This window comes from Solea solea, chromosome 4 (genome assembly GCF_958295425.1).
Source record: "Solea solea chromosome 4, fSolSol10.1, whole genome shotgun sequence".
Lineage (NCBI taxonomy): Eukaryota > Metazoa > Chordata > Actinopteri > Pleuronectiformes > Soleidae > Solea > Solea solea.
This window is the reverse complement of record NC_081137.1, coordinates 21,077,077-21,100,411: the sequence shown is the minus strand read 5'-3', so window position 1 is coordinate 21,100,411 and position 23,335 is coordinate 21,077,077. Positions and strand designations below refer to the sequence as shown.

The 23,335-nt window shown below is 41.9% G+C and overlaps 1 protein-coding gene and 1 long non-coding RNA gene across 2 annotated transcripts in view; one reads left to right on the top strand and one right to left on the bottom strand.

Annotated features, from left to right (window-relative positions):
- Positions 1 to 20,359, bottom strand: part of kctd16b (potassium channel tetramerization domain containing 16b) — a 57,372-nt gene extending 37,013 nt beyond the window's left edge. The window contains exon 1 of the mRNA XM_058628353.1: positions 19,352 to 20,359. Within this exon, the coding sequence (XP_058484336.1) occupies positions 19,352 to 20,195 (844 nt within the window). The 5' untranslated portion in view covers positions 20,196 to 20,359. The remainder of the gene's footprint in view (positions 1 to 19,351) is intronic.
- On the top strand, positions 14,754 to 23,116 carry LOC131458967 (uncharacterized). Its single transcript, XR_009240173.1, has 3 exons — positions 14,754 to 15,004; positions 15,343 to 15,451; positions 22,568 to 23,116. It is a non-coding gene; the product is annotated as an uncharacterized LOC131458967 (long non-coding RNA).
- The last annotated feature ends 219 nt before the right edge of the window (positions 23,117 to 23,335 follow it).

Below are 23,335 nucleotides of genomic sequence, written 5' to 3'. Positions count from 1 at the left end.
ACGGTGATCACTTTTGAATATTGCAAAGAGAATATGCCAAGTAGAAGCAGCCATGGTGAGATGTTGATGGAGCAGATGACGGGCACATTGTACACTGAAGGAGCTTCTGGGGTGTTTTTTTGAAAAAATATTTACTCGCCGTTTCCCTGGGACAAACACTAACAATAAACTGGGTCCGTGATGAGGTGGCAACGGTCCTATTCCTCTTATATATGACAACAGATACTTGTAACAGCCACAGTGTGCTGCTGTCTGTGATCATCATCAAGGAAAGGAAAGGAAAGGGAAGGGAAGGAGGCACAGGCGTGGCGTATATTCTTTGAGGGTGTGTATAAATAGCATTAGGCTCTACTGACTAAGACATTAAACAATCCTAAATTTACATTTCAAAAACCCGCTCCAACAGAGCTGGAGCTGGTGTATCTTTGGTGTAATGTTTTCCCCCCCGCCTATAATCACACAGATATTGTGATGTTAGACTTTGGCTGAAGAGACAGACCCAGTCTCACTGCTAAAAGGTAGACAGGTTTACAGTATCCTCCGAACAGAGCAGTCTGGACAACAGAGTCGGGTAATTGCTCTAAATGTCTCAGTCGTGTACTTTCTTCTAGCACTAAAGTCGCGCTGCAAGCAAACACGTGTCCGGCGCGACCGTCCACACGATAAGTCACTCCGCGGTGTCAGGTAGTAAGTCGGTGCTCATCCAATTATGTACTTACATGCAGATGAGTTTGCCCATGGGTGACAGCAGCTTATATAATTTTGTGCTTCATGCAAATGAAGTTCACATTTAAATCCGCAGCTGAACTCACCTCTTAGTCATTCTGTGTCGTTCAGGAAAAGTGCAATGGCCACATGTGTCCTCACCTCTGCATTTTAGTGAACGTGTACGCAACGTACAGCACATTAGGTGCACGACGGGTCTTTGAACAACTCTGCGAGAGACGCAGTGAGTTCAACAACCTGCTTAAACAGCTGCAGATGAATGAATGTGTTAAGTAAAAGAGAAATACATGGAGGCAGTAGGAGTGCATAATGGATTTTCATATTCATTAACAGCTCACTGATTGCAGCTGTATATTTTTGATGAAGTATGGCACTGCTGCCACCGGGAAAATTCAATCCAATTTCCACTCTCATTCCGATATCTGCCTTAGAGAAACCACCGGTCAAAGCGGTTTCCTGAATTAATGAGAGCAAAAAAAGGGGCTTTCTGATTCCAATAAATATGAGCGAATCTGACACTGTAATGATTGCTTGTGTGCTTTCATTACTTTTTGCAAACATTTATGATAAGATCAGTATTCAACTTAATTTCATTTGACATGACATTTGGTTAAATCAAAAAATAGAAACACGATTGTTTGTGAAGTAAATGCAAATGCTTGATTTATAGACTATCAAAGTGAACTCTGTTAACTGTTGCTGTTAACTTCTTGCAGCAGATGTTCACTTTGAAAAATATGCGCATGTGTCACTGGAGCACATTTTGTAAAGCCAACTGTTTTTTCAGCGTCTTTATTACATTTATGACATTAAATGAACTGATTCTAATGATTCAGTTACACTGAAAACCACTGCTTTACAAGTCACTAATCACTTGTTTCATCCAGCGAACTGGATTGGACCCCCAGTGGGCCGGTTCTGGCCTGCGAGCCGTATGTTTGACACTCCCAGTCTAGAAACTTTAGAAACGACAATTTACACAGATCATAATTTATCAAAATTAGCATTCAGGGGATTAAAAATACGAAAAACTGTGAATTATCTTCCAAATTCTCTTTAGTATTAAAGAACACTGTACTTTCTCTGTCTTCTATTTATTGGACACTGCAAAACCAGGATGAAACCTCCATTCTATAAATCTTTTTCACTGTATAATATGAAGCTGGAAGTCCCTAGAGCACGCGGTGACACACATAAATTGAATTCAATAGAGAATTCCATTTGGGACCAGACATTTCCCGGAGCCATCAGCGCCGGTATCATAACGTACAAAACACACCCAGTTTGCTTCAGTCTGAACAATTGCGACTTCAAAGGCAGCCGCTCTGACGGTGGCTGTTGGAAAATTATTTTCAGGCAAACCCCAAGGTCATGTTTCCCTGAGAGTTTCTAGACCAAAGAGTTGCTTTTAGACGGTCTTCATAATGAACACTGGTGAAAACAACTCATCCTCTCTTCTTTTCATCTTCAGTGTCCCACTGGACCACAGATCGTGAGCTGGAACCACTCAAAACAAGTCTGAGGAATATTTAAAATCAGCTTCACACGGTAATATATCGATACATTTATAATTTTATATAACCTTCAGATAAGGATAATGTAGATTAATATTTTTTTTTGATTATTTTGCTGATAAAATGACAAAAGAGATTAAAAATCAAAATAAATATTAAATCAAAATGGATTATCTAAAAAAATTTGTTAAACACTTTCATATATGATGAAGAATATATTTGTTATTTATGCTAAAATTATAGTTTGCTTGTCAGTTAATCAATCCAATTCAATCCAACTTTATTTATAAAGCACGTTAAAAATAACAGCCGAAACAAAGTGCTCTACATCAGAGATAAATAAAACAAATACAATATCAAAACATAAGACCTAATAGACTTAAGAACAAACAATAAAACAATAAAATACTGTAGAAAGTATAAAAAAACAACACAAATTAACAAGTTATACAGTAAAACTATATTAAAAAAAAGATAAAACCAACGTGGGTCAAAAACCAAAGAGTAAAAATGGGTTTTAAGATTTTAAGAGTTTTAAAAGTGGACAGCACAAGATTAGCAGTGAGTTACAGTCGCATCAACATAGGTGCTGCTCGGGTTCAGTGTCTCAAGGACATTTCATGGGGTGGCGAGGAGGAGGAGGAGGAGGAGGAGGAGTCAGGGATCGATCCACATACGGTGATTAATGTATGACCTTTTTTTAACCCTCTTATGTGTACATTATCTGCATTTAATTGTTTAAAAAGTGTTGAGATTTTACCACATAGAAAGAAATCCATGTGTAACTATGTGTGTGTGTGTGTGTGTGTGTGTTTGTTTGTGTAGAGTCACAGAGACTCCAAACGTGCCGCCAACCAATAGCTTTCCTGCCAGAGACTTATCTGGTGATCCATGGGCTTGTGAAGCAGCAGCGAGAGTCAGCGCGTGGAGAGGAAATATCACTTGATCATAGCAGGTCAGGTCCTCTCTGTCTGAACATACGACCTTGTAATTGATGGCGCATACACGGCTGCATGGGGGAAAACTTCCAGGCGAGACAAAGGTTATAGAGTGTAGGTTGGCATGAAGTGATGTTAATGTCACCTGGACAAAAAAATAAAAACTCTTAGCAGGGTGGAGGTGAAAGAATAATTCTCTCTCTGACTCTTGAGGCGTCTTTGAGAAATGACGTGTATATATGTGTGTGTGAGTGCCTTGGTCACAAAATGCACACAACTGTTGACTGCAGTCATGAGTTATATTGATTTTCTCTCTCGGTGACTAATGGCTTAACTCTTTTAATAAATACGTTAAAAACAAGAGACAACGACGTGCTCTGTTCGGTAATGAAGTGAAAATGAAGTTCTCAGCTGCCGTGAAGAGCCGAACACATGAAGGGTTATTATGGAAGAAAATAAAAGGGATTTTCGTGGCGAGTCCATTGAAAATAAAAAAAACTGCTGCAATCACTCGAATGTGCTCAGCGAGGCAAATTATAGCAATTTCAATTTGATTGAACTTTGACTTGCAAATTTGCACTTTTGACCAAAGGCGAGTGCATGTCTTGATTCTGTTGAACCTTGAGGGCACAGGGAGCTGCTGAACACTGCAAGAATCTCAGTATTTTTGTCCCGTTTGAGTTTATTTCAAATATTAAAACCCTCGCTAATGTGTCATTTAATATTAAATGTATGTAATTACAGTGAGTCAGTTTCAAAATGACTTTCAACTTAGTTCAAAAACAGGCGTCCAACCTTTCCATCAGCAGCTTCTCGCTCATTGTCTCGGCAAAATGAAGTCACATAGTGAAATTGCATTCATCACAGTGTGTAACCCATTTGATCATGACACATCCTCCGGTCAACCTTAATGCACAAAGTCATCACTTCACTTGTCTGGCAGTTGCACTCTGTTTATGAGAGGCATCCATTCATATTAGCACCCCCATCCACTCACACACCTCATAACTCACACTGTGTGTGTGTGTGTGTGTGTGTGTGTGTGTGTGTGTTGTTCCACGCTGGCTGATAATGGATTCCTATCTTACCACAAGCATTAGTATGTATGTGTGTGTGTGTGCGTGTCCCAAAAAACTTAGAAACCATAGTTTCCTCACAACTTTAAATGGCTTTTTTTTAGGGTTAAGACCTGGTTGCAGACGGAAGCAAACACATGAGACTTGACTGACACAATCCCAGATCGCTTTTTAGCGCGCTCTGTGCAGACAAATGTAGACACACGGGGTGACAATTCCCTCTCGAGTCTGAAGTTTACAGTGGGAGGCATTTCTATCTGCACACTGAAATGAGAGGAAATAAGACACAAAATGAAGAAGTAGCCAAAAGAAAATCCTAACCAAGCAATAACGGGACAAAATCCACAAAGCAAACCAACAAAACTCCCTTCGTCACTGGGAGAAAAAGAAAATAAATATGATATGACAGGATATTACAAACAACATTATTCCAGCACTGTTACCCTTATCCATCACTGGTGACATTTATCTTCAGTCCCGCCAGAAAATAAAGTATATTCTCAATTTGTGATGGAGTCCACCAAAGGCTGCGGCAATCAGACACGATAGAAATTCACCTTCCAGCTCTCATCAGTCATCATGGGCTCCGGGTAGTGACCACGCCAAACATCTTCATTACTTATATATTTGAAAATAAACAGTGCGCTGCAACTGTGATATACAATAAAAACACACATTATTAAACCATTATTGTTCAGAACAATGAGACTACTCACTGTAGCTTTTCATGTTTTTGACAATATATAAAAACAAACCCCATCTTTTTCAGTGACTACAAATTTATTTGGGGTAGTGTAAAAAAAAAAAGCAGGTTATGCTATACATCTTTATAACGTTGCAGTGCTGCTATCAGCATATTTAATCCACCACTGCACTCTAAATAAATTCCTACACCTGGGGCATCTGCATGCACAACTGCTCTGAAGAGTTCAGATTAAAAACAGCTGCTTCTCTGCATGAAAAGAGGCCACTTAACATGATTCAGTGTCTGAGTGGGATTCCCGGTATAGGACGCCTTCCTATAGGAGATTTGTGGGTCCACACACACACAGGAAAAGCCTAGAGTTAGACCCAGAACATGATGGAGGGATTACATATTCTATCTGGTCTGGAAAAATGTCAGGGTTGCTCGGGAAGAGTCGGAGGACAAGGGTTAAGTGAAGGGCAACTGGGCTTTGTTGTGTGGTTTGCTTCAGCAGCACTACAGGGATGGATGGATGGATTGATGGATGGATGGTAGAGTTGGGATGATCTCCTTGTATCATGAAACTTGGGTGCCACTTTGACGTGTGTATAGCAATATAACAGTACTGATAATTGCAATGTTAATTTCCTTCTTCAACCAAAACGGAATGATACATGATACCCACGAGTCTTATTTCTGAAATCAATGCACGTCACATGTCAGTCACAATCAGTCAGACCTTACTAAACTGAGTGGAACAGCTGTGCCCTGCTAAAAAATAAAATAAATACAATCAGGTGACGTTTGTTTAGCTTTGCTGTGATTGGTCAAAATGAATGGACAGCACACATTTTAAATGTGAACCTTCCAAAATAACTGGATTCAAATGAAAGTGAAGCATTTCATTTCCTACTCCTGGATTACAGAGAACACTTTGACCCTTAGTTATCTGGATCTCATCACATTTTTGGTAGTGATTATAAAATAAAGTAGCAATTATTGTGCAGAAGTCACAAAATAGAGCGTTTTTCTTCTTCCAATACTTTTCAAGTAAATTGGCTATTTCTACTTTTCATGTTAAGAAACCTGTTATACCAATTTTTCAGGGTTTTTTCCCCCCCCCACAACTAAAGCATGAATAGCCACGAATTGTTAATGCTCATCTTAACTAACTTGAGATAACTAACCTTCTCACGGAACACACACTGAGAACTTGCAGCATTTAGTTGCAATTACCACCGAATCTGTGACAAAGATTAAAGGTGGAACGCAGGCCTTGGTTCATGGTGGTCACCCTTTCCAAAAAAACAACCTTAAACATTATCTGAGAGATCTTTTTAAGGTTCAAGTTTGAACAACTCCCTCAAACCCCCAAATTCAAACAGATATCCAGATTTCAGATACAAATGCGCTGCCAGGCGAACCAGAGAAATTGAACTGTCTTGTTTTTCCACTTGTTCTCTTTTCTTACTCGAACAGTGATGTATTTCCTAATTGAGTGGATAAATTCACATAACAACAAACCCAGCCTCACTAACACAATGACTCCTAGTCCCATTAATCTCTCTCGAGCCGACCTTTCCAGGTTTATTATGTCCTCATGTAGATGATTGAAACTTTCCGTCAGTTATAGGTTAAATATTTTCGTTATACAGGTTTGATTGTAAATGCAGAAAGAAGTTTTCCCCATTGTTAGTGAATGTATCTCTGTTTGATGTGAGCCTCCTCTTCTTTGAAAGAACTCATCATTTCTGGTAGAGAGACAATAGCAAAGAAAAAATGGAGGCAATAGAGCAGAGAGAACAGAAGCAGAAAGCAAAACAGAATTGAAAGGAACTAGGACTCGACTTGTTTTGGCTGCGTTTCATTTTGCTCCTCGGACACAAAAACGCACCAAATAAAGAGACACAAGTAGGTAAAAGCAGAACATTGAAAGCAACAGTTACCAGGCTCTCAGAAAATTGCCAAATTGCAGTAAAAAAAAACAACCCTGCTCTTTCAGTAAGAAAAACAGACAGAAAATAGGCAGATATAGAAAGAGGTAAAGACACAAAGGGTCCTCGAGCAGGAAGAGGTGGATTAGCAACGGTTCATCAGAGAGAGGGAAAGCTATATATTAAGACGGAGGCATTGAGTACTAGGGGCATCAAAGACCGCAGGAGTCAGAAACATGTCCCAGCTGCTCCAGAGCTGGCAGCCGTACCACTCTGTGCAAGGTGAGATATTTCAAATCAGCCAAACTGCGGCCAGAGATTGTTCCACAAAAGACGGGAAACCGAGCTCTCGGCACAACACTGTGATGCTTTAAATGCTCCTGAGGAGAGAAAACATCTGATCCTCACAGTTGGCAAAGAAAGCTCAAAGCAGCAGCAGCAGCAGCAGATACCGAACGGGTAGGTGAGACATCAGGAAAAAGAAAACACTGACAAAAAATGTCATATTCATGGCTACTCAATTAAAAACATACGTGTAGGCTGTCGGTGAACCCAAACCTAAACATCTATTTGTGCTTTCATAAGCCTGTTTGTTCACCAGTGTGGATTTGTTCACCTAGTTGTTTCCACTGCTGAAAAAATGGTACGAACCACCAACAGATATAGAAGGAAGCTGACCACCATCACAAGGGTTTAGGCTATAGAGATTCAGTGTTCAGAGTTTTGTTCCTTACAGCTCCCCTCTCTTCCTCCTACCCTGAAAATGTCTGTTCCCTTGAAGCACACCACATGCTATTTGGCGTTGTTTATTTAACATGTTGTTGGTGGTGTATTTAACACACAAACAACCAAAAAATATTAAAACTTTGGCGATTTCCCAAAGTATCAATGCAGTTCCCTAACTCGCAGGATTAGTTTAGTTTAGTTTCACATATAAACAATATAAAAAATAGACATAGATGATAATACATAGAAGAACATGTGAGGGTGCTCACATGTAGCAACCGTTTCACACACAACACTGAATTCAGGTCGATCTGGATCAACAAGAAACAATCTAAATACATAATATATAAGATAATGTTTTAGGGATGTATTTTCCCTGGAATAATTTGACATTAAACAAGATTGCAAATTTATATTCATTTATCATTCAAGGCCAATTGTGGAACAAAAATGTAAAGGTTCATAATTAAATGGTTAAAAACGATTCACCAACTCCCTGGCCGTGTGCCACGGAAAAAGACTTTGACTTCCAAAGAAAACTGTCTTTCCCTGCATATTTATTCGTGAGTCTTCAAGTTTTGGCTCATTGATGGTGGAGGATTTTTAAAATGCATATTTTTCTTTTGACTTAGTTTTTAGCCTACATCTGGTTTGTTTACCCGCACAGTCTGGCACAAAAACCACGACAAAACTAATGATGTGTTCATTACTGGAATGTGTACTGGCTGTGAAAGAGAGGAGTGAAGCTGGGTGAAGTGCAGAGGAGCTGGTGTCCCTGGATTGAAAGCAAAGTGACGTTCGTTACTGGGTGTTGCCTGAAAACAGGAGCGTGAGATGTGAAAAGGGCTGTTGACCTCTATTCCACCTCTCTCACACACACACACACACACACACACACACACACATGCAGATAAGCGAGACGTGCTCTTCAAGTAGAACATGTCATTATGTAACCAGGCGCCACATCTTTAACGCACTCACGTTGCCTTTGTGCGTAAGTGTGAAAGAGTGAACCTTAATGAACAAAGGGGTGTTGTGCCTAAATGCCAGCCTGTAACGACTGTCATTGGCAAAACGATTGTCTGAAGTGATGGATGTTGATAAATGCCTCGCTCCAATTGCTTGTTTCTCGTCCCAACGCACGTGTTTGTGTGTGTGCTCGTGGGTAAATGAGGCCTCCTGTGCAGAGACCAGACCTCATTTTTGAATCTGTACGAAGCATGCACACACAAATCAAAGTCTGCAGATTAGACTTTTGTTGATTTATAGACACACACACACACACACACACACACACACACACACGTTGTTTTAGGGCTGCAACCAACGATTACTTTCATAATCGATTAATCTGCCGATTAGTTTCTAAATTAATTGAGTCATTGTTTGGTCCATAAAATGTCAGAAAGTGTCGATCAGTGTTTCTCAGACCTGGAAAGGACGATGTCCTCAAATGTCTTGTTTTGTTTTGTCCAAATGATTGATTGATGATTTCTTTGTCGTATGGAGCAAAGAAACCAGGAAATATTCTCATTTAAGAAGCTGAAAAATTTGAAAACTTGTTCTAATTCCTTAAAATCACTCAAACCGATTCATCGATTATCAAAATAGTTGACGATTCATTTAGTTATCGAATCATAACCGATTAATCGAGTAACTGTTTCATTGTTTATAATCCCTCTAAAGATTTGCACAGGTTAATCCTCAAGTTTGTAGACCCAGATGTCCTGCAAAAACCAATTTGCCGACATACTTCCTGTCTGCAGACCATAATCACACAGATTCACAGCGAGCAAATGATTATCTGCACACATCAAACGCAGCACTGTGTGGTTATGAGACAATTACGACGTCGGTATGTGCACATAAGACCCCAGGTAGCAGCCCGTTGCTTCTGTGAACAGTCAGAACCCCCGTGAGGCTGCAACAAACTGTACGTTCCTCTGTGCGCAACACTCAATAATTCATTACGCTGTGAACTGTAGTTGGGAAAAGCGAGGCTTGGTGGGACAATAATAGGCGCCTTCGTTTTTCTATAAATCATCTTTACTATGAGACAGAAATGACTTCAGTCATCAACCACAAAAGCAATTGATCCACTGCGGATGTTTTTCCTTTTTTATTTGTCAAAGACTATGTTTTTTATTTTTTTTATTTTTATTTTTCTGTATTTAGTGTGTATAAAGAATAATAACCTCCAGGACCTCACACATTTTGTGATTGTGTGAATCATAATGAAAAAAAAACAATATTTTTTTAGGGAGTATTTTGGGGGTAATCTGGGGGAACACTGGGGGTCACAGCTCCCAGTGTTCCTATCACCACTGGGGCCACAGTTGCCTTCACCTCCTCCAGCTCCTCTTTCAGCCCTTGGTATTTCTCAGGCTTCTTGTGTTCCTTCTCCTTGATGGTGCTGTCACTTGGTATTGCCACATCTATCACCACTGCTGTCCTCTTCATGCTGCTTATCGACAGCCACCATGTCCGGTTGATTATATACAGTAGCTGCCACCAGTTTGTCTGTCTGTCTGGATCTGGAAGTCCCACAGGATCTTAGCCACTGTCGTTCTCAACCACCTTTGCAGGCGTCTTCCATCTTGAACCTGGGACCTCCAGTCCACAGATGTTCTTGTACATTATTCCAGCCACTTGGTTGTGGTGTTCCATGTATGCCTTACACAGTCTGCCATTGGTGTGATTTTTCCAATATCATACTTCCAGCCACGGTGGAAGATGCCATGTTTGTGCTTGTCCTTCCACGTTTGCCCCTCCCTCCGGCTCCTCCTCTCTGCTGTAGGAATTCACTGTTCAGACGTATGACTTTAATCCAAACTAGGTTTGTCTGCATCTAAGATTTATGTGTTTTTATGACCAAATGTGGAACACAAACTCATTTGCCCTGAATCCAGAAGGAATTAAACAAAGTCCATCTCATCCATCAAGGTAAAGTGGTTAAATCTTTCAAACCCCCCCCCTTCTTGATTTACATTAAGGGAATTCAACACCACAGTGGGAGATAATGTGGTTATCTACAGACAGAGCAACTGTGTTTATGCCTAATCTGTAATCTTCTTTCAAATTAGTCATTTTACATCTGCGAGCTGTTTGTATAGGTTAACCTCCAACTGAGCGTAACTGGGTCAGGGCGTTGTGTTTATGTATGCTTATGCTGTGCTCTGTGTGTTTGTGTTTGTGTTAATGGACCCGGGGCTCTGCAGCCACTTAGGGATGAAATGGTGATGACAGTATGGTCTCGTGAACGGCAGAACACTGACACAGATGGATTACTAATGAGACGCAGAGATGAAGTTTGGAATCACATTCCGCAGTGGCACTGATTCAAGTGCTTTCTGATGCCATGTTAGAGACTGCAACTATTTCACCACACAGTATGAGGAGGTTTTTCACAAACGTAAAAATGTGCTATAATGTTATCTCAACGACTGGCTATAATTATTATTACTAATAACGAGCTGTTCATCTGAATCAGGTGTGTTGGAGCAGGGTAACATCTAAAACATGCAGGGCAGTGTTCCCTGAGGACCAGGGTTGGGGGAACACTGCCTTATATGGACATCCTGGGGGTGTGTGTTTATAGTATATAAACTATATAGTATTTATAGTATTTCTCTTCAGGCTTTTTCATCTTCTTATGTGTTTTTGTATTTGTTGAGTTATGATAAATGTACATTGTTGTTGTTTTTAAACGGGAGTAACGATAATCATGCAGAAGTCACAAAATAGACTATTATAGAATATTTTTCTTCATAAAAAGGAGCCAAGCGAACTTTGAACTGTCACGTATTTCAATATTTCAATCTGATTCAAAACATATTGAGTACTTTTTTCCTCAGGTGTGTTTATATAGTTGGTGAAAATGAAAAAAAAAAAAACCATCAGATTGCCTATAGGTTGTGCTGGAAAAAAAGGATATAAGACACTCTATATTGCACATTCTTATAGCCTCTGTATACTGTACATTTTAACATAGCAATGTAAAAAAGCAGCCAAAGGGTTAATCATTATCCAGTTTCCTGTTTCAGTTGGTTCAGATTCATGCAATGTCACTGCAACAGCTACAGATGAATTATTTGTCATATCCTTTATAACTGCCCCACAACTTGTTTTAGCATCTTTAATCTTTGTGTTTCTTGAGGTTTGACTGTCATGATATTATGTTATATTCATTTGACAAATGATTTTAATATGTTAACTGTGTTCTGACATGCAGTATAATACCGTCCCTATGTTAATGCTCAAACGTTACAAGCCACTTGCAGTGTTGAAGACTAAATATCTACACCAAATCTCTGCCAGAAATTATAACCGCTTTGAGAATTTTTATTATTTAGCATTTAAAGTAATTAGGCTTTTATCACAGAATACCACAGGTGGTTTTTGTAAATGTTCTATTTCTCCTTTAATTTCCCGTGGAGTTGCCACTTCAGAGCATCTCGTTTTCTTAATGGACGTGAAGACAATTCATTTCCACTCACAAATGAAACGCCACTGACATTCTGCCCTGGGAAGCAATAAAGCAACAGTGGAATGAAATTACACCATGGTGACCAATATGCTCGCTCAAATTGTGGACCACCACTGTGTGAGTGACAACAGTGTGATGCTAATGAGGCACAGAGGAATATGGAACGATCGCACTGCGAAGTTTCATGATGGAGTTTTTAAGTCCTGCGAGTCCTGAATAATGAGCGGGTGTTTCACAACGCTGGACGAGAGAAGAAGAATGAGGAGGTCGAGGCCGTTAGAACTAAACAAGGACCTGGGCTAAATGAGGAGAGAATTACTCACAAATTCACTCCCAAAGCACTTTTCCTTTGTTTTCTTTTGCCTAATTAGATTTAGATTAGATTTACTAACTCTCTCAGCTCATCTTTCAAGAATTTTGGTGCAAAAACGGACCAAGTGGCGATCCACCATGACATCACCCATTGGTTTGAGACACGGGATGAAGCAAGGTGCAGATCTTCCTGAAAGCTAGAAGACAGGCACCTGACTGTGGACCACAAGCTTCACTTTCTGGAACTGGAGTATATGGCAATGCGGACACATTGCTTTTAAAATTGCATCTGTACTTCGATGTGTTGTTATAAGGTGCATTTTAATTTTTCCACAATGAGCCTATACTCAGATCCTCTGAGTAACAAATGGCAGCAGGCATTAATCTGAAGCGTGACACGCATCCACACAGTGGGCCAGCCGTCGCTGTGATTAGGCGATGCAAGTACTGGTATAACAGCGATTCTGTGCATTATTTTATTCCGTGTTTTCCGGCCAATCTGGACTCACACGTAGCAGGGACATTAAAGCGTTGATGCATTGCAGCAGCCAGCCGGTGGATTGAGCGAGTGAAGAGGCTCTCCAGCTGCAGTTTCTGTCATTATGGCTACGCTCCACACCTCGTCGCACCACAGAGCACTTATTCCAAAACAACAGGGGGAAAGCAACAGAATTATATCAACTGTGCCCACTACCACAGAGAGAATGGAGTGTCAAGAGTCACAGAGGGGGAGAAAATGTGCTGATAGACAGTGAGGAGAGGGAGATGCCAAGGGCTTTCAGAAGCTTGTTGATGCTCTGGTGTCTCTCTCTCTCTCTCTCTCTCTCTCTCTCTCTCTGCCAGAGCTCTGTCGTTCCCCATATTCTCCAGAGACTGGGGATTATGGGAATATCTGTTACGTAGCTACACTAAGCTTCTATGGGAGAAGGTCAAGGGGAGGCTAGACAAACAAGAAAGGCTATCTTCTTTTCATGTGACCCACTTGCCCCTCATTTATTTCTTTATTCTTCCTTTGATATAACCTCACCTGTAGCTCCCAGTGTGAATTCTTACCCAAAAAAAATCAATCAAATGCCTGCAATATAAATGCAAATAAGTGCATTGCATTGTTTCTTGATACGGTCAATTTTTCCTTGAAAACTACTTTTTTTTTTAATCTAAATTGCTTATTCATACATACATTGCAGCTTTCTTTCTATTATCCAGAAAAGGTCAAACAGTGATTTCAAAAGTGAAAATTGAGTTCAGTTTATGTTTAGCCTCAACTGCATCTGAGGGCTGTCGCTCACTTCTCACTTACTACTTCCATTACTTACTCATTTCACTTCATTTCCCCTTTTTAGTCTTTGTCTGTTGATTTATTCCTGATTCCAGTGCAGCAGTTGTTTCATCACTTTGATAAGGAAGGAAAAGTTTCATCATGTCTCCATGTTTTCATAGTTCTCCAATCTTTTTGCCATAGTCAGAAGTCTCATCCTCATCTACTGTGTGCAAAATACAATGGGTCAAACTCTGCTACTATTACAGTACTGTAATAACAATTCAACATACAAGGTGGCAACAAGTTGATACATAGGGGATTCTTTTCAGTTCTCTGTCATTCCAAACCCACATCAATAACATTACCCTACTTCTTCCATCTTCCATCCCTTCACATCCCACCTGGATGACCGCAACTCCCTCCTTCTCTTCGCTCTCCCCCCACAAGTCCATCCATAAGCTCCAACTGCATGGTCAAATTCCACATAGACTTTAAAATTCCGCTCACCTGCACACCTTCAGGGCCATCCATAAGCTCGCTCCCCCCCCAATACCTCTCTGACCTCCTCCGCATTATACACCCCCTTCCCAGCCTGGACACTCGGGTCAGCCACGTCAATCAGCCTCAACCCCCCCACGACTCCAGGAACGTTGACTCATTTTCCATGTTCAAATCTCGTCTGAAAACCCGCCTTTTTAAACAGTCCCACTAATTCTCATTATTGACCCTCTGCTTTTCCCCACTACAGATTTGTTTTATCGTTGAAGGGTTCTTTTACATTGTTGTTTTTTAAATATCTAATAGTTTCTGTAAAGAAACCTCTAAATAAAATGTATTATTATTATTATTATTAATGTATAACTGTAGCAGGAAGCTGAGGTTGGTTGCAGGATCAGAATACAAGAACATGAGGAGAACAAGTGACCTCCAACACCTCTGTGCTGTGAGGCACCTGTGCCAACCACTGCACAACCCTCATTTTCACATATTATAAAGAGTAGGGAGAGACTGATAGTTGGAACAGAGATATTGGTGAGAAAATGTAGTATTTTCTTCTTCATAAATTTGTAAAATTCTCTCCACCAGCTCCACGGCTTTCTTCCCTTTTAGCCGTCTCTCTCTCTCTCTCTGTGAATAATGTAGAGTTTAGGTGTGTGGCGGCGGCGGCCACCCCCGTGGAGCTGAGGCCAGGGCAGCAGCTGTCCCTATCGAGACTCTCCTCAGAGCTGTCACGGCGTGTCTGCTCCGCGGCTAATCACTTCCCACTGGCCTACAGCGTGGGACCACCGCTGCTAATGTCTTCACCGGGCTAGGCTGAGAGAAGCTCACAGGAGGAGCGCGATGTTGTGAGTGGACTTGTGCCTCTGTGTGTGTGTGTGTTTGATTGTTGGATGTGTTTACCCGGGGCTCACTGGGTGTGTAAACCTGCCCTGGGTCATGCAACATGGGTCACTGATAAACACACAGGTTTGTGTGGCTATTCTTCTTAGGACACCGCATTGACTTCCATGTATTTGGACAGCGATGTTAGTCCTGACGAGGTCAGGGTTTATGCCAGAAGACAAAAAACAAACACACACCCTTTCTTTCCACCTGCCTCGCAGCTGAATTTAAAATAAAAATGATCTATAGCAAAAAAAACAGCAGAACCAAAAACTAATTTGATTTTCTTTTTTTTGCTTAGTGGTGGATGTGTCGTGGATGTGTCGTGTCAGGCCCTGTGGTGACAACCACTGAAACAACTTCCAGTGAAGATGATTAATTATCAGTCACTCCGCCCATGCAACAAATTGGTGAGTGCATTTTCCCTGCAGGACATCCAGAATTTAACCACAAAACAAACCAGAAAACAAATTGAAGCGGCAGCTAAACTCCAAGGAGGGCAGAATCCAGGGAAACAGAACAAAACAAGCAAAGTGAGGACTGGGGGGCATCAAGCAGGTTTTTGGGGATTCTGATGAAACAAATGTGAAATGTTTAAGTGGATCCTGGCAAAAAATGGGAATGACTGGGACACTTTAATTGAGGTATGATTGTGTAGAAGATAGATATAAGGTACCTGTGCTGTGGTAAATCTTATTACTTATTACAGTACAGTGATGCTCTATTGCACAGGTGTCAAACTCAAGGACAACAGGCCACATCCGGCCCATGCAATCGTATTCGGCCCCCAATATAATAATATGTTACGTGTTTCCAGCTTTAGTTCCACTTACTTACTGATTAGGACCACGCTTATCTAAGTTTCCTCGCCAGTAAAATAAACCAACAAATCAAATGTGCACTTTGAAAACACAGGGCCGGAACCAGAGGGGGGTTATAAGGGGGCTCAGCTTTATGCATCTAGTAAAAAATTATTGAGTACAGCAAATTATTGGCTAAGATGCATGTGTGAGGAAATCAGTCACGACAGATGCACAATGGAAAATGATTTCTTTGGAAGTTTTTGTTATTTATCAACTTGGACACAGTTTTTAATTTTGGCCCCCGCTGTTATTGTGTTTGACACCCCTGCTTCATTCAGTTTGCTGCTGCTGTTAACTGGTCACTAGTTTAGTAAAGCGAGGGTCAATAGTGGGTGACTCACAAGTGTCTTACTATTAACCAGTCATTGAATCAGAAGCAGCTGGACTTTTAGAATTATTTGCCACTTTTCCAGAAATCAGATTTTCAAACATGCAGTTTTGTGCGGTCAGCTGCTCTCATCTAAGACCGAGCAACAAAAACCTAACTGCGGTTCACCACTACCGTTGGGATAAGGCCTCGCTCATTTCCTTAAGACGTAAATTGTTAACGCATCGTGCTCATGTGGTGCTTTTCTCGTCTAACTGACCACAAACAGAGCTCCACACTTACATGCCAGTCATGCCCAAGAACCTTAGGCCGACAGCAGCCAACAGATCAGACAGACAAACCTCCTGGTGATGTTTTGAGAGGAGCGGCGTGAATGGAAAGTAGCAAATAAAATGCACCGTGACACAGTCGAATATGAAGGTAAGTAAGCAATCATGGAGATGGACAGGCACAGAGATAGAGATGTGAATGAAAGAGCGAGGCAGAAGGCGTGATGCTGCACCAAGGAATATAAAGAGAACTGGTGGTGCACCAAGCTGCTCCTTACACACTCTGCATAGCACAGAGCAAACTGAAGCCTGGGGGAGGAAGGAAGGGAGGAAGGGAGGTGGGAAACGACTGACACAAGTCAGGTTAAGGTTGAACTAAGATAAATGAGAGGACATGGAAAGAGAAGAGGACACACGTGTGGAAGACGGGGCAAAAATTTGCCAGGCAGATAAAGAAAGAGTGTCAGCAGCACTGCTGGAGCTCGTCTTGTCCCCACACGCAGCGGGGCCTGTCGTCAGTAGCTGCATTTAATCCACCAGATGGCTGCACCTCACAACAATCTCCTGATGTTTGGAACACATGGGTGTCCTCATGTGCACGCTCACTTCAGTGACTGTGTGTATGTATGCACGGTTACCTGGTTACCTGTTTGTGTATCTGTGTGGGTGTTTTTTTTATTTTAGTTTTACAGCATGTGGGTTCTTGTGTAACTGCGTGTGTGTGTGTGTATGTGTGTGTTGAGGCCCGACACAAATCTGCCACTATTTGTGCTCGCCTTTGATCGCGTGTTCCCTCACGATCTGAACATTTTGTCAACAGAGCATGGGAGCAATTGTTGTTTGTCACTAAGGAGGTCTTGCAGAAGGAGCCCAGACACCGTGCATGTACGTCACCACCCCCTGCCACCACCTGGTTTGTCCTATTGTGCTACTCCTGGGGGTTATGAGAGCCAAGGGCCATCCAGTAGTTGTAGCTGAGTCTGCAGACCATTATTGTGTAGCACATTTAGCCTGGGACCAACACAATCCTTCTTCTTGTGTGTGTTCCTGTTTGCTCTGTGACCAGAGATCGTTTAACTTATGTGATCGGGGAGCGCTGGGCCTGCAGTGAATTTCCCTAAGGCTTGGCTCTGTAAATTCTAACCTGCAGTCCTGGATCTGATCAGGAAATCTTAGAACGAGATGTATAAAGTATACATTTACACTTCTGGGATGGGAGAAATGCTTAATATCTTTTTTTGTAAATACAATTTGAGCTTTCCTTGAGTCACATGTGCATTTCACCACATCACTGTCTTTACTTGCCAGACATTCACTTATTTTATATTATTCTAATGTGTTTGGTGGTTCTAAGGCCTTGTTTTTAGTGTAATCAGTGTTGTTTTGTCGTCTATAATTGGCGAGCCAAAGGCAATTTTCCACCTCGGTGGACAGTAGAGAACTATTCTATCCTATCTAAATGAAATGCCAAGACAAATTGGTTCAAAATCTTTCTTCTTCAACTAAGAACGGGTTCCACCATGAACATGAAACGGTGTCTCGTGCTTCATTACGTCTGACAAAAGTACGGAAAATGTCTGCTCTGTGAGCTCACACCACTTACAGACGAGGATGGGGAAGAAATTCAGAACTAGCAGCTGAAAACTAGAGAGCACCCATATCAGCCCAGGATGTAACTGTCTGTTTGAATAAAAAAATCACCCCTGAACTCTACTTTTAATAAAAAAAAGAACCACATTTTATACACCAGACTCTATATCAGACTTCTATACTTTAAAGACTTTATTTCCCCCATGCTGTTTTTCCTTTTCCCTCTCCTTAATTGAAAGGTCTCTGTTCTTATAACATGTTACATGTGATATAAAGCCTGAGGCATTCACATGATCCCCTGCCGTTTTTGATGGCAGCTCCAGTGTGGCAGCTCTCCTACGCCGAGCAATATGGATTATTTTGTTGCGTCATAAAATTTTACAACAGCCAACATAAACGTTACAATGATCTCTTCCACTCTGCCACTCTCTCGCTGCCCACATTCTTGCCAGCTACTGAGCAAGAAAGGTGGACGTTTAAGTGTATGAAGAAAAGGACGGAGGGGAGGGGGGGGGGGGAATGTCAACATAATGAGAAATGGCAAGCACTGACAAATCATTGCTACATGGAAGAGAACTGTGGCTTGGCAGTGCCGTGCATAGACATTTCAGGGGTCAGGAGCTTAATGCCCATAATCATTTATTGAAAAATAAAGTTACACTAGCACACCTCATACTTATTTACATATTTGTTTATTCCAATAACATATGATGAATAAGCGTATCTACAAAAATCGCTGTGTAAAAAGTATTAAAGTCGAGCAGAAACGACAACTTTTGACCGTGATTACACATTCTTATGATTGAGAACTCGTGGTTTGGGCCACACAATAAGTAAAATATAAGAAATGAATAAAGATATAGTTCACTCAGGGCCCTCAGCTGGTCAAGTGCCTGAGGGTTTATCTGTGCACATGCAAGGCTCAGGGGGAAATGACAAATAAAGCATCAAACAGAGCATCTGAGTTTCCATGTGCTTGCATTTTATCTTTAAACTATGCTGTATCCTTATATGAGAAACACTTCAACTGTACAGTAGGAACACTTGGAAATGTGACTAATCGTCACCACATGGCGGCGTTCAGTGTTAGTGCTTTCACTCAGAGCCAGAAACGCCCTTCCGTCCCCGTCGCCACATCTTTCCTGCGAAGCCAGCAGCGCCAGTGTGAAACCAAGTGCGTTATCAAGCGGCTGCGCGGGACTGTACACGTGTGCGTGAGCGCGCATGTGCGTAAATGTCAAACTATAAGGTGCCACTTACGGTAGAAGACGTATTCTGTGTAGCTGGACCAGACCTTGTCCTCGGTGAGCTGGTTTATAAAGGACGCGGTCACTGATGAATTACAGGCCACCATTTGGAAACCACACTCCGACAGCATGTCAAAAGCCCGCTCCAGGTGTTTGAACTTCAAGTAAAATCGGGAGGTGTACCGGTCCGGGGTACGGTCCGGGTCCCGGCTCTCGTTCAGGGTCTCCCCAAAAACTTCCTTTGCCAGAGCCACGCGCCCGCATATAAGTATCCGCGGTACTCTCCTGAACTTGGCGTCAGTTGTCTGGCTCTCCCGGCCCATGGTGCACGAGCCCCGGTACCCCACCGTGATGAAGCCGCTCTTTCTGTCCGCCGGGACCAGGGAGGGCGGCGGGCATTGACGGTGGTCGCTGCCCTGGGAGCCATCCTCATAGTCGCTGTGAAAGTAGTCGTCCGGACTCTGCTTGATGTCCTCCGGGGTCAGCAGCTTCACTAGGTCGGGTAGTTGGAAGTACTCCGCCTCTTTCCTGAGCCTCCCTTTCTCTGGGAAATGGTCCGGGAGGACGACCTGTTTGTCCCGCAGAAAGTCCAAAACATACCGGAATAGAAATCCGTCTCTGTCGATGAAGAATCGTCCTTTGGGGTCTCTGGCCAAATCGTTTGACGCCTCTTTTTTGGAGGAGAAGAGTTTCCCGAGGAAGGAATTCGGGTTGTTCACCAAAGTTGAGTGACGCGTGTAGTAAACCTGTCCCCCTACATTTAATTCGACCACATCTGGGAAACTGTTCTGCACTAATGCCTGCTCTTTGGTTGGGTTAGTCCTACAGTTTCCACTCAGCGCCATGCTTTCCGTCATGAACCGCTGCTGATAGGCTACGCACAGCAAGTTTCAAAAATTGATGGATTATGGATTATTAGGGTGGGGGAAAAGTTGCCTAAACTGTGTCCCGCAATGTTCATCGATTCATGGCCATTATCATCACCTTCCACTCTTTAACAGTTGTCAAAAAGGGGGGAGTGGGTGGGTTGGTGGAGGTAGATGGCAGCCCGGGGCGTCCCGCTGTGAATGTTAAATGAAACAGACTGACATGAGTGACTCGGTGGAGGAAAGAGGATCAGAGCTGCACGAGAGGTGCGATGAATCCGGACACATCAAAGCCTTGCATCCGTGGCTGTATTCCCATCGCTACAGGAGAAGAGAGAAACAAAATGGAAGAGCCTTTTTTGCAGGAGACAGGAACTTGTCTTCCTTTGCTTCTCGGAGTATCATCCAACAAATCCTTTTGGAAACGCGCACAAAAAAGAGGAATTTACGCAGTGAAACTAAACGCAGGGGGGAGAAAAAAAAGTCAAAACAACTTCTTCAAAGGTAGAGTCCAGACAGAATGATGTGAATGTATCTTCTCGTCAACTTCCCGTGGACGCCTGCAGATTCTCCGGGCTGTGCAGATCAGCAGCAGCAGCAGGAGGAGGAGGAAGCGTTCTGTCTCTCAGTGGCGGGCGAGAAACTTCGCACAGAGATTGTGCACGGGAGTCTACTGTGATGGGTTTGTCTTGTAATCTGGCACTACAAATCTTGGGATTGGGTTAAACCAAGTCCTCTGTCCTCGGATGGTGTTACCCCCCAAAACATGTTCTTCTTCTGAGGCGGAGGAGAGGAGAGGAGCGACCCGCTGCTGCTGGCTGCTTTCACCGGGAGCTGTCCGCGGTGCTGAAACGAGCATCTCACCCCAGAGCTGGGTGGTGCCTAAACGGCTGCCCCCACCCCCCTCCTCTTACACACACACACAGAGGCGGAAGGGGCGATTCCAGATGCTATCCGCTGGAAAATAGTGGGGGGGATAAAATAGGATCACTTCTTTTCTTTTTTGTTATTAATTATCAGCTAATTTTCCAAAATAATAAAAGGAAATGAGTCACATCGAGATAAAAAATGTTGATTTGGTTGCATCATGTTACATAATACCTTCTTATCACTTTCCACCACATGTCTGTTTGTGGTGCTGTGGAAGGTTTAGTATAATAAAAAAAAGAAGTTGTATGCTGTCACACCACAGCGTTGCCTTATAGTTGCAGTGATTATTATAATAAGCTTAACACTCACACAATGCTGAGCTTGAATTAATTAGCATTTATTTGTAGTGCACACATACAGGACCTAGATTCTAGGTTTAAAACTGTATGTATATTCAGATTCCCAACTATGTGTTGCCGTTTCCATCGTTTGAAACGTTTACAAAGCGTTTGCACAGAATACACAAGTGACTGTAATGGCCATTGAGTTGTAACATGAGGATTTTTTTGTCCTGCATTTAAAATGATCAACAGCGCCTCCCTCTGTTTGCATTGTGACATGGCCACCAGAGTTCTTCTCTCAGCACCACATGGACAGAAGTTCACACAGGCGCTCGTTTGCACAAGTTATGTAATTGCCAATGTTTTCATGATGAAAATGACGTGATTTTCCGTTTCAAACTCAGTTTTACATCCTGACAACAACACAGAAAGTATAAAACACTCACTTAATTCATGAGACAGAAGCTTGTCACTGAAGAAAATGACGATATGTGTGAACTGCAGTCTCATAAAAAAAAAACACACACACACACACACACCAGCTGCACGGCCTGTCCTCTTTTTTTAAGCCTTCTGCTTGCATGCCGTTTAATTTTTAATTTTCTTTTATGTGTCCACATAACTGACTTTGCCTCAAGCGAAGCAGCATTTTTCAGCCGTTCCTTCACTGTATGTTTTTTTGGAGATGATGTCACTGCTGTTGCAAAGTTACATTTGTGCAGACTTTGGCTGCAGAGAAAAGAGGAGCAGGCAGAACACCTAGACCATACTGGAACACTCTTTCATCTGTTGTTTTGTGGTCTTGATGACCTCTCAAAATGCTTTACACTTTACAAAATGCCTTATAAGGGACATGTCCTCATTTAGACCAGAGGAACCCATGATCGAACCTTGACCTTCCGGTTGGAAGACGACCCATTCTCCACCTGATCAACAGTTGCATATAAACACTGTCTATTTAAATGCAGACCATTTACAGGATTGGTTGGACTTGCTCAAATATGCTTGATGCTTTAAAAAGCCAAAAAAAGAATATTTAGGATGAGAATATATTGTATTACATCAATTCTTTCATACTAACTGCCTCATTAGAACCCAACAAAGAGTATATGTTCTTTATATAATGTTCTAATATATTGTCTTCTTCTTCAGCTACAGCGGATCATCTGCCTCCACCAACTGACCTCATGTCCTCCTTCACAACATCAACGAAGCTTCTCCGCGGACTTCTTCTTTTCCTTCTGCTCAGCAGCTCCATCTCCAACCAAATTTGTCTAATATATTCACACTATCTCTCCTGTAAAATGTTAATTTCAGACAGATCTAATACTGCAGGGGAGAAACTGGGCAATCAGGGGAAAAAGGAGTGATAGAAAAGGCAGAGAGAGATAGTTGGGAGGTGTACCATGCTCGTGGGACATGAGCAGTCACTCAGAAGTAGGCCACTGCTGTAGCTTCATCATAAATACATGCAAGCGCTACAGTAGGACCGTCACGACGACTCACTGGTTTCTGTTTTGTGCATTTATTCGTTTCATGTTTTGAGAAGATTAGAATTTCACATATTTGTTAATTGAGGTGTTAAGAAAATATGACCCCGCAGCTAAAATGGCAAACATACCATATTTTAAATTTGTATATTTTTATGTTTGACAACTCATTAACATGTTACGTGAATCTTGAAGCAGAGCACCAAGTTTTTTTTTTCCTTATAGAGTCACAATATTTCATTTTTGACTAAAGTGAATTTTTCAGCCTGGTCACAGATGGTTGGAATAAACCACACACTACTTCCGCCTCCATCTCTCATTACAGCCACGGTGAATAATGCCAGGCCTCCATGGAAAAATCTGCAAGAACAGCAGGAAGATTTTCAGAGCGTCATAAAGTCAACGCAGAAGATGAGTAAACACGTTTCTT